This window comes from Nicotiana tomentosiformis, chromosome 7 (assembly GCF_000390325.3).
Source record: "Nicotiana tomentosiformis chromosome 7, ASM39032v3, whole genome shotgun sequence".
Taxonomy (NCBI): domain Eukaryota; kingdom Viridiplantae; phylum Streptophyta; class Magnoliopsida; order Solanales; family Solanaceae; genus Nicotiana; species Nicotiana tomentosiformis.
Window position 1 is genome coordinate 126,926,853 of NC_090818.1, and position 14,781 is coordinate 126,941,633.

General features: G+C 37.1%; 1 protein-coding gene across 1 annotated transcript in view; it reads left to right on the top strand.

The window, feature by feature from the left end:
• Positions 1-14,781, top strand: part of LOC104120739 (uncharacterized) — a 105,173-nt gene that overhangs the window by 14,985 nt on the left and 75,407 nt on the right. Inside the window, exons 9-17 of the mRNA XM_070179739.1 lie at positions 704-805; positions 964-1,164; positions 1,934-2,091; positions 4,389-4,547; positions 5,623-5,715; positions 5,859-6,204; positions 7,188-7,301; positions 11,717-11,812; positions 11,899-11,966. Of these exons, the coding sequence (XP_070035840.1) occupies positions 704-805; positions 964-1,164; positions 1,934-2,091; positions 4,389-4,547; positions 5,623-5,715; positions 5,859-6,204; positions 7,188-7,301; positions 11,717-11,812; positions 11,899-11,966 (1,337 nt within the window). The remainder of the gene's footprint in view (positions 1-703; positions 806-963; positions 1,165-1,933; positions 2,092-4,388; positions 4,548-5,622; positions 5,716-5,858; positions 6,205-7,187; positions 7,302-11,716; positions 11,813-11,898; positions 11,967-14,781) is intronic.

Below are 14,781 nucleotides of genomic sequence, written 5' to 3' on the forward strand. Positions count from 1 at the left end.
ACACCTTTCTCTCCTTGGTTAATGAGTCCATAATGTTCTTCTGGCTGATTAACATCCTCTTAATTCGTTTCTAGTGTTCGATAGCATGCTTAATTGGTCTTGTATAGCATGTTTGCTGAAGCTGTATTCCGGATAAACTTCACGATCTGGTTATAGTTTTTCTGAGTTGCGGGTGTTTGAGGCTGTGAGTCCCTTCCATGATATTCTGTTGATTGATCTTGAGTGAGATTGCGAAGTCCTGTCTCACAAATATGGGGTTTTTCAGCGTGGTTGGCTTGTTTTTTTGCTTATTCACTGAAGCTTCAATTTCACTTACAAATAGGGAAAAAAAAGATATATATATATATATATATATATATATATATATATATATATATATATATATATATATATATTACATATATACTTTTTCTCTTTATACTGGAAAAGTAATTTTAGAATATATTCAAAAAAAAAAAAAAAATCTTCTTACACCAAATTTGTCTTGTTTTGTGTTCTATTATTTGAGAACATAGTACTGTTCCTTGTAATTGGTAAAGCAGACATTAGAATTCCTTAGTATGCTTCATGATTACTTTTCTTGGAGCATGCTACATGCCACAAGTGGTTGGATTTCCTGGTTTTCAACTGTAAATGTGTTTTTAGTTTTGCAAAGAATAACGACCATGATTGCTGAACTGGGTGCATTTTTCTTCGTTTATAGTTGGTGCAACTTGAAAGGCTTGCCATGTACCATGATTCAAACAGCAAGCCATGGAAGTTGGACAAGAAATGGGAGGATCTTACTCCAAAAGAATGGATTGAGGTACATTATTATTTTGTCTCTTACTTTCTGTTGTCCTATGACTGTGGTTAGAAAATATGCCTCTGATTTACATGTTCATGTTAGCCATTGGATAGGATTCATGTCCACTCCCATGATATTCTCTCTTTATTCCTTTCTAATCTCTTCTCGTTGCTCAGGTATTTGAAGATGGTATTAATGAACCTTCAAATAACAGTAGAAACTTATCTGGATGGGCTGAATATCGCAACTACTTGGTGTCACCAATTAACGGAGTCCTCAAGTATCATCGTCTGGGAAATCAAGAAAGAAATGATCCTAATGTTCCCTTTGAGATGGCTTCTCTGATCATCAGTGATGTATCGTTGACCGTCAATGAGGTGCTAGTCTTTCACCTTGTTTTGTTGCTAAATCTTTCTAAATAATTTGTGATAATTGTTCTGTTTTAAGAAATGCCAAATGAAATACAATCCATGAAAAATCAAAGCACTTGGACGCCGCACTTGCATCATACAGTGCCCTAGCGCCTTTACTTTGTTTTAAAGCACCTATTTATTTCCTTTGTATCTTAAAACACAGTGCTTTCGAGTTTCTTTATTCGCGTTCCTATTCTCTGTCCTCTTCAATCCTTAGCTGTTACAATCGATTTATTACAATTTCCTAAGTCTTTATCCTAAAGCTGGCATAAGATTCTTCCTCTGAATCCCTAGTAATTGCTTTAATTGCCCCTGACAGGAATAAACAAGTTGGCTTGGAGAGATTGCTTTTCATTTTCTTGTTTTACTTCTCTTTTACTCTCTTGTTTATAAAACGTACTGTTTCTATGAAGAAAGGTCTGGGGTTTCTACCTATGACCTTTTTCAAATTGCTACTGAAAACTGTGTGACTTGATCCCATCAAATTCATCCCTTTACTTTCCTGGTGTACTCGAGAAACTTCTTAGTTGTGTCCTGACTTTAAGTTCTTTAACGTTCATCCCTTAAAGTTCTTTCTTTTTGTACACTTTCTTTGGTTTGCTTTGGTGAAACAGGGGATCTCCACTACTTTCCCAACATCTAATGGAAGGGGAAAGAAATAGAAAGTAACTTTTATTGTTCAGTTGTTGTCTGCTAGCAATGATTTGAGTTCTTATAATGTCAACCATAACAGGTTCAATATCATGATTGGATAAGACTTATGGAGGTCATTACAAGATATAAGACATACATTGAAGTTTCTCATTTGAGACCAATGGTGCCCGTTTCAGAGGATGTCAGTAGTTGGTGGCGGTATGCCGCTCGTGCAGGATTGCAGCAGAGGAAAATGTGGTAAGTGTTTGGTGTTCTCAAATGATATTTTTGAGAAAAGGGTAACTATTATAAATGTTGCACGAATTGTGCTTGAAATCATTACGGAATGATCCAGTTTCACATGAAATCAGCATGAGTGTGTCTAGTAGAGATTCTGCATCATTAATCAATTCCTCTTTACACCAAAAAGAAGACAAAAGTATACAGTTGTCTTATATCTCTGCATAGAGCTAAGCATCTTGCATTTCTCTCTTTCCAAATAGTCCACCATGCAACGGCGAGGATATTTCTCCACCATTTCTGTTCTTCTTTTGGCATGTCTGTTCTATGCCAACTTCTCATCTAATCAGTTGTATCTTTAGGCATTGTCCATTTACTATCCAGCATATTCAGAAATAAATTCCATAATTGTGAAACAATAGGATATGCAAGAACAAATGGTTAATGATTTCTGGATTTGTTCCACAAAGATGGCACCTGTTACAGAGTTGAACACCTTTTTTTTCTGGAGGTTATCCTGTGTCTCAGAACAAGCCACTTTAAGTTGTGACTTTGATCTCCATATGTTCTTCCAAGGACATGAGTTAGCATTCTGTGGTTCAGCATCTAAAAACCTGTAATAAGAGTGAACAGAAAAGGATCCAGATGCGTAGCTGGTGATCGTAAATGATTTAAACATCTTTTCTTTTGGTGTTTCAGCCTGGATTGGGGCTTTGTGAAGTGTGGGTGGAAATGTATCTTGTAAAGTAAAAATCTAGGTGATAACAAAAAGGACAATGTAGTTAATCTAAAGCACAAATGTATATTTTTGCTTAATTTTTGGTGCAACATAACCTCGGCAAATGTTTTAGAGCCGGAGGCGTTGGCTGAATTTCTTAGCTCTTTACCCTCACTCTAAAGTTATCTTTTAGATGTACTTCTATCCAACTTTTTCTTAAAGTTGGCCCCCTCTTTACATCAATAAAATTCTTTCACTTACCTATCAGAAAACAACAACAACAACAACAACAACAACCCAGTGTAATCCCACAAGTGAGGTATGGGGAGGGTAGGATGTACGCAGCCTTACCCCTACCCTGGAAGGATAGAGAGACTGTTTCCGATAGACCCTCGGCTAAAGAAAGGATGGAAGAAGCACCTATAGCAAGTAATATCAATACAAGGTATTTAAAAAATAAAACCCAAGAAAGCAAAAGAGTTTGAAAGAAGCACTAATAGTCCGTAATAACAGTACACGATATGAAATGATAACAAACTAAGGGCGTATGGAAGGCAAGTAACAACACAAAATATGTGGTAATAGCAAACTAAGAATAAAAGGGATACCAACTAACACTAATACTATTGAACTAAGGAAGACAGAGAAATGCTCGACTACCTACTAACCTTCTACCCTAATTTTCAACCTCCACACCCTCCTATCAAGGGTCATGTCCTCGGTTAGTTCCAGTTGTGCCATGTCCCGCCTAATCACCTCTCCCCAAGATTTCTTTGGCCTACCTCTACCCTTCCTCTTACCCCCAAGGCCAATCTCTCACACCTGCTGACTGGGGCATCTGTGCTTCTCCTTTTAACATGCCCGAACCATCTTAGCCTCGCTTCTCGCATCTTTTCCTCCACGGGGGCCACTCCCACCTTGTCCCGAATAACTTCATTCCTAATTCTATCTAACTTAGTATGCCCACACATCCATCTCAACATTCTCATCTCAGCTACTTTCATCTGCTGGACATGGGAGTTCTTGACTGGCCATCGCTCTGCCCCATATAACATAGTCGGTCTAACCATTACCTTGTAGAACTTACATTTAAGTCTCAAAGGCACATTCTTATCACACAAGACATCCGAAGCGAGCCTCTACTTCATCCAATGGAAAAGGCATAAGTACACCCCTAGAGTGTTATATATGACGAGATAAATAGATGGCTATTATACAGATTTTTGTGCCCCTTCCCGTGATGATTGACGTAACGCTTATGGCAAATGCAACATACAAAGGAAAAGAGATAGTGGAAGAATTATGAAAGGCACCAGAGACGACTATGGGGAGGGGGAGAATATAAATGTTTTAAATGTAAATGGTAAATAGGAAAGGTTGAAATACGTTGACCCTATATACATTTATATACTGAATGCTTTTGACACCATCTTGATTGTATCTAATTATCATTCAATGAAAGGATAACACAAAGAAATGCTTTTGACACCATCTTTGCTAAGATTTTGCCGTCTTTAAGTGAATTATGTTGATCTGTTGGATATATTGTTCATGTTTCGTTCACAAAAAAAAATTGTTTGGTTGTGCCCTTTTGCAGCTATAGATTCTCCTGGGACCAAATTCAAGCCCTATGTCATCTTCGTCGGCGTTATGTACAATTATATTCTGATTCATTGCAACAGCTGCCGAATATTGATAGCTCAGAGATCAGAAACATTGAGAAAGATCTTGATCCTAAGGTTATTTTGTTATGGAGGTAGGTTACATAATGTTTGTTCTTATTACCCGTACGTTTTTTCATGTTTCTTGATATTGAAATAGCTGGTGCTTAACCTCTTCATTTTGACTCTTATTAATGCTCTCCGTTTTTTCCTGTAAAATTGTCACTAAGCTGATGTGGGTTTTTGGGGGGGGGGGGGGGTTGCTAGGCAGTACACGATAATGTTTCTTTGTCTTGTTTTTTCTTTTTCCATAATTTTTTGGGGATGGGTGGGTTTCAGATTAAGGTTTTATTGATAGCAACAGAATGTAAATCCCCTTATGCGTGTACACTGTCATAACACAACTTTACGTAAAAGCATAATATCTCAAAAGAGAGCCACTAGCCATTTACATAAGTTTTAATTACGTACATGCTACAAATTGTACGAAAACATGAAGTACGCAATGTTGCACGAAAGAGCTCTGTCACTTTGGAAGCAGTTTATTTCCTTCTTGATGTCTGCATAGGTGACAGTGATATTATAGTCCATGCTCGTTCTCTTCTTTTCATGATCTCGTTTCTCAGTTAAAGCTTGTATATACATTTCAGGTCGGTGTGTCCTATGTTTAAGTTGCTATGCAAATCAAACTATTAAAGTCAGCTATCATTTCTTTGCGTTATCCTTGAGATTGAGGTTTAAAGAGCTGTGCTTGTGGTATTTGGTTGATAGAAAGGTGATTTCTGATTGGAGAGAGTTGCATGTCTTTTCCTAGAGTTGCAAATCTCCATTCTTATCCTAGAGTTGCATATCGAGATCTCAAAGTTGATTCTTTTTCAGATATATTGTTAAATTGCTGTCAAACATAAAAGAAACTTGCATATTTATGCTAGAGGAGTTTCTTACAATGGAATTTTGGTGTCAATGGTGATATCCCATTCCAAATTATTGGTTTTTGATGTACAACCCTAAGATCAGTTCTCTCCTTCCTGAATCCTTTGCCTTCTTTCAGACCTCTTCTTTTCACCACATTGTTATATCCTTGAATGCTCTGAAACTTCATGTTGTTTCTTGATCGTATTCACTTCAATTAATGATGACATTTTTTTTATTTGGTGGACTGTCTTCTAGGTTTCTTGCTCATGCAAAAGTTGAATCTTTGAAATCAAAGGAGGCAGCTGAACAAAGGATGCTTAAAAAGAGAAGTTGGTTTTCTTTTAGATGGTTTGTCATAAACTATCCATTGATCTGTCACAAACAATTTTATATTTTATCTTTTATTTTTCTGAAATTCCTTATTTGTTGCTCTTATCTTAGCTATCTTTGTCACATTTTAGATTTTGTCCTTTTTTTCCTTGTTACCTTAGGAGTACAGCTACTGCAGATGTGTCTGCAGGGGATACTTCTGAAGAAGCTAATACACTGGAGGACCAATTGACCCGGGAGGAATGGCAGGCAATCAATAAACTACTAAGTTACCAGCCAGATGAGGAACTGGTGCTGCAGTATGGAAAAGAGAATATGATCCAGTATTTGTTAAATGTTTCTATCAGTAGAGCAGCTGCACGGATAATTGATATACATCACACAGAGATTGTTTGCGGTAGATTTGAAAATCTTTGTGTGTCTACAAAATTAAAGCATCGGAACTCCCACTGCGACGTGACCCTCAAATTTTATGGATTGTCTGCTCCTGAGGGTTCACTTGCCCAGGTGTGTGCTTATTTTGAGTGTCATCTTTCTGAATGGTCATAATCAACTTTATCTGTGAAACTAAATTACAGTGCATAAGGTGTCTCTGTATAGCCTTTTCGTTTAAGACGTGATATAATTAGAATATTTCAGTTGATAATATCTGGAGATAGTTGCTATTCAAGTTCCTTTTCTGTTCCTCTTTCGTGGATTTTTCTCTTTAATATTATTTTTAATGTCAGATGATCCTATAATTGGTGTTACGAAGTTTTGTAAAAAGAAGTTAACCTTTTGCATATAGAATCATGTTTTTTTTTTGGTAATGGTGATATCTGGCGCACTCCTTGATTACTCCACCGATTACCTACTATCTTCGACCAGCACATGTATTGGGTAACATTGTCCACTAAGGCTTGGACAAATAGGAAGAATTCATATATTGTCTTTGTCGCTGCTGGGATCTGAACCATGGTCTCCCATGATCTGTGCCAGCTTGAGCGGTAGGCCATACTTGGGTGCTAGAATCATGGCTTGACTGAGCATGAATCTGCATGTTTGCATTTTTCTATGGTGTGTGTTTTTGTTTATAGCTTTCATGTTTGATCTAAAACGGTTTAGGGTTAGTCTCTTGGTTGAAATATTAGCATGGAATATATTTTTGTTCTTGATTATGCATTTTCTTGTTTTAGGTATTCAGTTAGGCATATTGGAAAAGGAGAAATAGATTATCAGTTCGATTGAAATGAAATTCATTTCTTTTCATTTCCTAAATCCGTGAACCCCAGATGAGTTGCTTTCATCTGTGTTTGTGCTGTAAACTTAACTATCATTAGTCGTTGCGTTGTGCCCATCTAAGCACACCCGAACCTGAATACAGTAAAAATAAAGACGATCCATATAGCTGACACCAACTAATTCTGAATGGATACGTAACTGTTGATATATTTGTTTTTTGCTATACATTTGGGCATAGTTGACTGATTAGGCGAAGTATTTCTGTGCAGAGTGTCATTAGCGAGCAGAAGGTGAATGCTCTACAAGCTAGTTTCATACAAGCACCTTCTGGGGAAAATGTCGACTGGCGTCTATCTGCAAGAATCTCGTCTTGTGATGTTACAGTATGTGGTTATGATTTCCTTTCCTGCCTGTTTGTCCAGATCATCAGATGCATGTGAAAGTATATGTTTGTTACTTTGTTTAGTATTCACTTTATCAAGAAATTTTGCAAGTTGACTGATTTTGAACTGTTGGCGTATATGACCCTGTTTCTTTTGTAGTCCATTCCAAAAAGAATGTCCCTTTTTCTAAATTTGAAAATAATTTACTTAAACTTCCCCATTTTACCCTTAATGACAAGGCGCCACACAAATATTATGGCATGTTTAAGCCCACACAAATATTATGGCATGTTTAAGCCCACAAATTTCAAAAGTCTTCGTTTCATTCTTAAACTCCGTGCCCAATCAAATAGGAACACATAAATCGAAACGAAGGGAGTATTGTTAAGTTCAATATATTTAAACTTTTGAGATTTCATTCCCAAAGTTTAATTAATAAATGTGGTTTCAGAATTTAGGGTTCCTTTTTATATGTCCCCCTAGAATTGCAGGATACTAATGATGGTAAAGGTTAAGTGGTTTTAGTTGGATTGTTTTTTGTGACTTGTGATCAGGATTTCGTTTGATTGGATGTGAGTTAAAGGAGCATGAATGTTGTAGGATTCCTGCTTGGGTTGTTTTTCTATAACATACTATATAATTCAGAAGCTTGACGGTATTCCTCTTAATGAAGCCCAGTGCACAAGCCATCCCGCGTTCACGCAGGGTCTGGGGAAGGGCTGCACCCCAAGGGGTGTGATGTAGACTGCCTAACCTAATGCAAGCATTAGTGGCTGCTTCCACGGCTCGAACCCGTGATCTATAGGTCACACGGAGACAACTTTACCGTTGCTCCAAGGCTCCCCTTCTCTTAATGAACTCTCAGTGTCTAGAAAAAGAAGAATGGATAAGGATGTAGATGTGGATGCCCGCCCCTCCTCGCTTTTATTAGTATTTTATTGTTTGTTTTACTTGTCGTTGGGGGCAGCAGGGACTTATTATTGTTTGGCAGCCCAATTGAGACCTTTCTTAGCCACTATATTGTTTCATCTTTTGTTGGACATGGTCCATTATTTGACAGTATTGGCCTCCTTTAATGCGCTTTAGTCCATCTTATCTTTTTCTATAAACTAAGTAACAACAACATATCCAGTAATATCCCATACCGTGGGGTCTGGGGAGGGTAGTGTGTATGCAGACCTTACCCCTACCTTGTGAAGATAGAGAAGTTGTTTCCAATAGACCCTCGGCTTAGTAAAGCATAAGCACCACATTAATGAAAAACTAAGTAGTTTTATTAATAATAAAGTGAAATTCCCACATACAAGGTGTTCTACATTATACACCTAATTTGGGAATGTAGTAAATGATTAACATCCTCTTATCCCCATGCACATGAAATACCGACTAGTGTATATATCTTTTTCTTTTCTCAAGTTCTCTAGCTTTATGGTAGCTTCACAAGCTGTTGGCCATGCAAAGAAGCCGTTTTGGTTGGTGTTGTTGGAGTCAGCACTGAGATGTAAGAGATGTATGTCACCTCCCTTCATAGTAATCTCGGATCATTCAGATCAATCTTTGTCCCTGTCATCTTGAATTATAGTTGTTCATGATTGAGATTCTTTACTTGTTGAGGAACCCAAGAAGCTGTGAAATTCTTCCATCTCTCAAACCTGCAAATTTCTTCAGAATTTTGAAGTCCCGCAGAGTTCCTCCTTCCTGCTCCCTGCATATGACAGGGAATGCATTGCATAAGGAGGCATCTCCACATAACCTCTGTCTCCAAAGGCTGACTCTAGTGTCATCTCCCACTTTAAACTAGACATGTCTGTAAAAAGTAGCCCACATCTTAATGAAGCTTCTCCACAAGGCTACCCCATATGGTCCAGGTATTTGAAAGTTTCCTTCAACCTCTCTGATATACCCCAAACATGTCGATGGTGACCATTCTCCATAAAGCCTTGTTTGTCCTCCAACCCAAATCTCCAAATCCATTTGTTCACCAGGGCTCTATTGAAAACCTTAATATCTATGACCCGCAAGCCCTTTATGGGTGATTTTGCCGCATCCAGTTTATGAGATGGTATTTCTTCACCTCCTCTTTTATCCCACAGAGGATCTCCATTTTTCTTCCACATTAGTAGGTAGCATTAATAGCATAAGGAGTTGGTAAAGATGCTGGATATTGTACTCTTCATAATATTTCTTTCCCCCCTTTAGATAAATCTCTTTTATCATTCTGCTAGTTTTTCCTATACCCTTTCAATTGCTGGTTTCTGTACTGCAGAATCTTTAAGGGTCTTGGCCAACTCTTATTCTAAGTAAGTTGTAGGAAGTAATCCTAATTACACCTGTGGATCTCAATGATCTGTTCTATGTTCTCCACCTTGTATGTTGTATAATCTCATGCTTCTTTAAAGTCAAAACCGTAGTAGCATGTATCTCAATTACTGAATCTGAACCACCTTGGCATTACATTGGGCTAGTTTCTTCATTTTATACGGAACGTCTTTCTGAAAATTGATACTATTGATGTTTATATTGTAAACCTCGTGAAGCTATGGCTCTTAAGTCGTTATGCAAGTGATGAAGGAATCTTAACATATTAAAAGACAGAGATGGATCTTGTGTATTCTTTGGATATGGTTGGTATTAGCCTTTAGGTGCTTTTTCTTTTGAGTTTACCTTGATTTATTAATAAGTATTGTTTGGGAAGGAAAAAAGGAATTTTAGTTTTGCAATAGTAATAGCGTGGCCGAAGTGGAGCCTTAGCGTAACTTGTAAAGTTGCTGCCATGTGACCAAGAGGTCACAGGTTTGAGCTGTGGAAACAACCTCTTGCAGAAATGCAGGATAAAGCTGCGTACAATAGACCTTTGTGGTCCGACTCTTCCCCGGACCCTGCATATAGCGGGAGTTTAGTGCACCGGCTGCCCTTTAATAGTAATAGCGTGGCCGATGGAGCAGATAGTGTGCTTGAACGAACAGTATACGATGAATACCTTTGTCTCATTCGTTAAACTGAGTTTTTCCCCGTCATCTCCAGATTTAGATAGGTATATTAATATCATTGAAAATGCCCTCAATCAGAACATTATGAAAGTTGACTTGGAAGGACAGTCTTACATGTCTGTTTTGAAATGTTTTTATATTGATCCGAATGATGGATTTCTGTTCCCTGAAATTTAATGCACTCATAACTACAAAAATCTACTAGCTATCTAAGTAGTCCAGATATAGGGTTGTGTCGGGTACATATGCATACATGAAGTTTAGGGGGACAGGAAATTTCTTAAGTTAGGGGTACTTGATGTTATTTGGGCACAACATTATACTTGATGCATGTAATTTATTTTATGTGAACCTATAAAATACCCTTACAAAATAATAGTAACTGCTTATGTTGCTCGGATCCTTCAAAATCCTTGCCGCACCCGTGTTAATCAGATATTTGAGTGTGGGTGTGGGATCCACACATGATTTGGTCAATTTACCTTGGGTTCTTTGACTACACCTTTGGCCAAGAAGTATAGGTTGATTAGATATTTGGTCTGATTTTAAGATTTGTCACATATTATATTTATATTAAGTGTGAGAAGGCTTTGCGATCACATGAGATATCTTAGGAATAAAATACTAAATGCTTAGAATTTCATTATATTACTTTTGGCTCAATAACTTCAATTAATTATTGAAATATACTTATATATGTCGTAATAAATTTGTAGGTTTTCTACCTTTTGGTATTCTTTTTGTACGCGTGCATGCTCTTTTGCGCAAACATTAATATTTTTTTTTACTTCAATCAAAATATAACTTATATACGTCTTATTATACATTTATTGGTCGTATCTCAATGCCCCTACCTTACTCCTATCAGTATCCCCGGATCCTAATATTTAGGTGATGACCTATCTGACTTCTAGATCCCCACCCGTATCCGAGCGGTGTCAGGAGAGCACCGACATTTAGGTTCTTTTCTTCTTCAAATGGGATTCGTCTTCTTCTCCAATTAGGATTCTTATCAGATCTGATATAGAAGGAACGGTTATGGTTAATTCTGTTTTCTCTATCATCATTGAGTTAAGGTCAATTTCTAATGTTCGTGGCCTCATGGTTTTTTTTAAAGCTTTTATTTTAGTTACACTAGGACTCCTATATACTTGTCAAAATTATTTCGTCCTATTTGTTATGCCTTTCCTTTCCAGAATAGGAGAGTTGTGCTCAGTTAAGGGACATACTTGTCCCAAGAAAAATAAACTGCACCCAGTATAATAATTATGTGTTGGATTCCATGTCTAATTCACAATTTTGCATAGGCAATTGTGCGGGTTCTCATGTCAAGATTGTTTCTGGCTCTTTGATTTGTGTTTTTGGTATTGCATCTGAATATCAAGCAAATCTGAAATCACTTTATCTTTCAAAATTACTTGACAGGTTTTCAGGGAAACCTATGACCGGTTTTTAGAATTTATGAAAAGGAGCAATGCTGTTAGCCCTACTGTAGCATTAGAAACTGCAACTGTTTTACAGGTGATTTTTTTTGAATATCCTGAATATCATTTTTACTGCCATATAAATGTAGCATTTCGTTAATGAAGCTAATGTTGCTAATGCAGAATAAAATTGAAAAGATGACTCGCAGAGCGCAGGAGCAATTTCAAATGGTACTCGAGAAGCAAAGCAGGTTGCTTAATTTGCTTTTTGATTTTGCCATTATTTCCTCACTCTAACATAAAGAAATCTGGTGCCTGATACATGAGGGCTATGCATTATTCTTTTTTGGCATTTAACATTCTGAGTGATAGGGTTAAAAGCATATCTGATATCATATATGTTTCCTGGCAAAAGTAGTTGGAAGCTTAAGCCTTCCTATGATGTCAGTTGTCTGAAACTCTGAATAACTTTGTGCGCTTTGGATCCAGCCTTATGGTTATGAATTGAAGAAGTTCGGGTAACTTATTTAGTGTTGTTTGTTTTCTTTATTTGATTTTGCCTTGATTGATGAGAAAATTTAGAACAACTAGCAATATTAGATGGAGTGAATGTTGGGTTTCTGAGGCTCAACAAATCCAATAGATGAAATTGTGTATGTTAATATTTTCTGCGGTTGTACGAGAGTTGACAAATCTAATGTTCACATGATAGGTGATAGGGGAAATATATAGGGATTGGAAGGGGGTTGGATAACTAAAAATGTCACCATACCCTATGGATGCGGTTTGTTGAAGAATATTATGAAGGAATGAGAAACATTTAGCGCCAATGTGTCATTCAGGGTAGGAGATGGGAGGAGCATATGTTGTTGGGGGCATAGGTGGTGTGAGGATAACATTTTGAGGTTTACTTTCTCAAACATCTACAGTATTTCTTGTTAGAAGAAGTTGTCAGTCCAATGAGTCCGGAGACTACAAGATGGAGAAGCTTTTTGGGACTTGAGGTTTAGGAGGAACTTCCAAGATTGGGAATTGACAGTTTCAATGCCTAATTGATTTGCTTCAAAAACAAAGCTCTGTACAGTCTTATTACAGAGAGCTTCTGACTGGGGAGGAGGTTGCCTTCTCATATAGTTCGATTTGGGTCTCTAAAGTACTGAGAAAGGTTACTTATGTTAGTTGGTGCTTTATGCACAAGGGTTCAGGTGAAGACGTCGACCATCTCCTAGTACACTTTCTGGTAGCTTTTAGATTATGGTGGGAAATCATGAATGGTCTGGTATACTTTGGGTGATGCCAGGCACTCTGCAAGAGGTATTGTTTAGTTGGAATGGCTGTAGAGGAAGGAGAATACGTAGGGCGTGGAGTGTTGCTCCATTAGCACTCATGTGGGTGGTTTGGAGAGAAAGAAATAGAAGGGCTTTTGAGGGGGTGGAGATGAATTTTGTACAATTGAGGAGGAGTAGCCTCTTATCCCTCATCTCTTTTTGGTTCACCCATGAAGTTCCTGTTTATACAGAAGATCGGGTGGTGTTCGTAGAAAATCATTTCTTATTGTAGGTTTTCTACTTTTTGATATACTCCTTGTATACGAGCTATTTCTTTGCCCTATTTAAATAAATTTCATTACCTTACCAAAAAAAATATCCCCATGAAAGTTCTCCGTTTAACCATGTTCTACTTGACCTTCGCGTGTACTGGTCCATAGGTGTGACCAAAATGATGATTTAAGGGGATGACAATTGACGCAAAGACCTAAAGTCACATCGAGGAATGTTGTCTCCTACGACCTAAAATATCTCTGTACTAATGTGAACTTAGTTAAGAACAGGATAAATAGAAGCAAAGGATTCTGATATCAACTCGTTGTGCTTTGTTGTTATTTTTATGACACTTCCATTAGGTCCATTTGTGTTAGGAACATGTTTATGTTGAAGACTTATATATCCGTGTAGGGATAATTGAGATTAGAGAATCCCTATTTTGGAGAATCCTTAGTTTGTATTAAAAGACAACTTATTTAGGGACATTAGGTTCACATACTAGTTATGCAGAAGATTATAGTGCAGTGATAGTAAATGGTATAGATGGTGAATTATAGTAAAGCATTGTTATAAGGTGAATAGTATTTCAGGGATTGTTATTTGCTGAATTATGATATGCAGAATGTTATGCAGGGATTACTTTAAGAACTTTTTTGTCTTTGAATACTTTAATCTTTGTAATTGCTAGTATGCGTATTCTTATTCAACCTTCTATCTTGCATAACATAATCCTCAGCTTCCCATATTACTTAATACAAGTATTAATTAATTCCACCAACTAAATGTTGCATTAGTTATACAGTGATTATATTTTCTGATAGGCAAATCAACCTCTGTATTAGTTATGTGGGGATTATGTTCCCTAATCCCTCCAACAGAGCATTGTATATTTTATGTTGTTTTTCCCCCTTAATCTCTTGAACCAAACAAACCCCTTAGTATCATAATTAAATGGACCTCAATTTAGCGGAATAAACAGAGGATGTGGCAGATACCAATTGATTTGAGAGATTTAGGCACTGTTGATTGAGTTAAAATCTCAAGTAGGTGCTAGGCTTCAGCATTTGTGGAATTCAAAGAATATCTGCAGCTCTTGTGTGCATAATGAGTTTGATGAAAACTATATGCAAGAGATCACTACATAGTGGAGCTAGGGGGAAATTACAGTGACACGTGATCAAAAAGATGTTTGTCTTTTCCATAAGTAGGAAATAACATTTCATTTAGGCTCCTTGTTGACCAAATAGTTGGAGGTCATTATAAAACCAAAAATTCCTTTTTGGGTTCACTACACTAACCTTACTCCTAGATTAGAATCTTGATAAATAAAATGCAAAAACTTTTCTTCTAGTCGAACATAGACATACCATTGAATTAGTTGGGAAATTTTAGGCAGTGCCGTTCTTTATCCCCATTCTCCACTTTCTCTTTGTTTCCTTCTTCCTCTTTACTTTTACTATCTCATTCTTTTACTTATTTTATTATTATTGAAAGGCCACCATTGGCTGGACCGGTGGAGGGT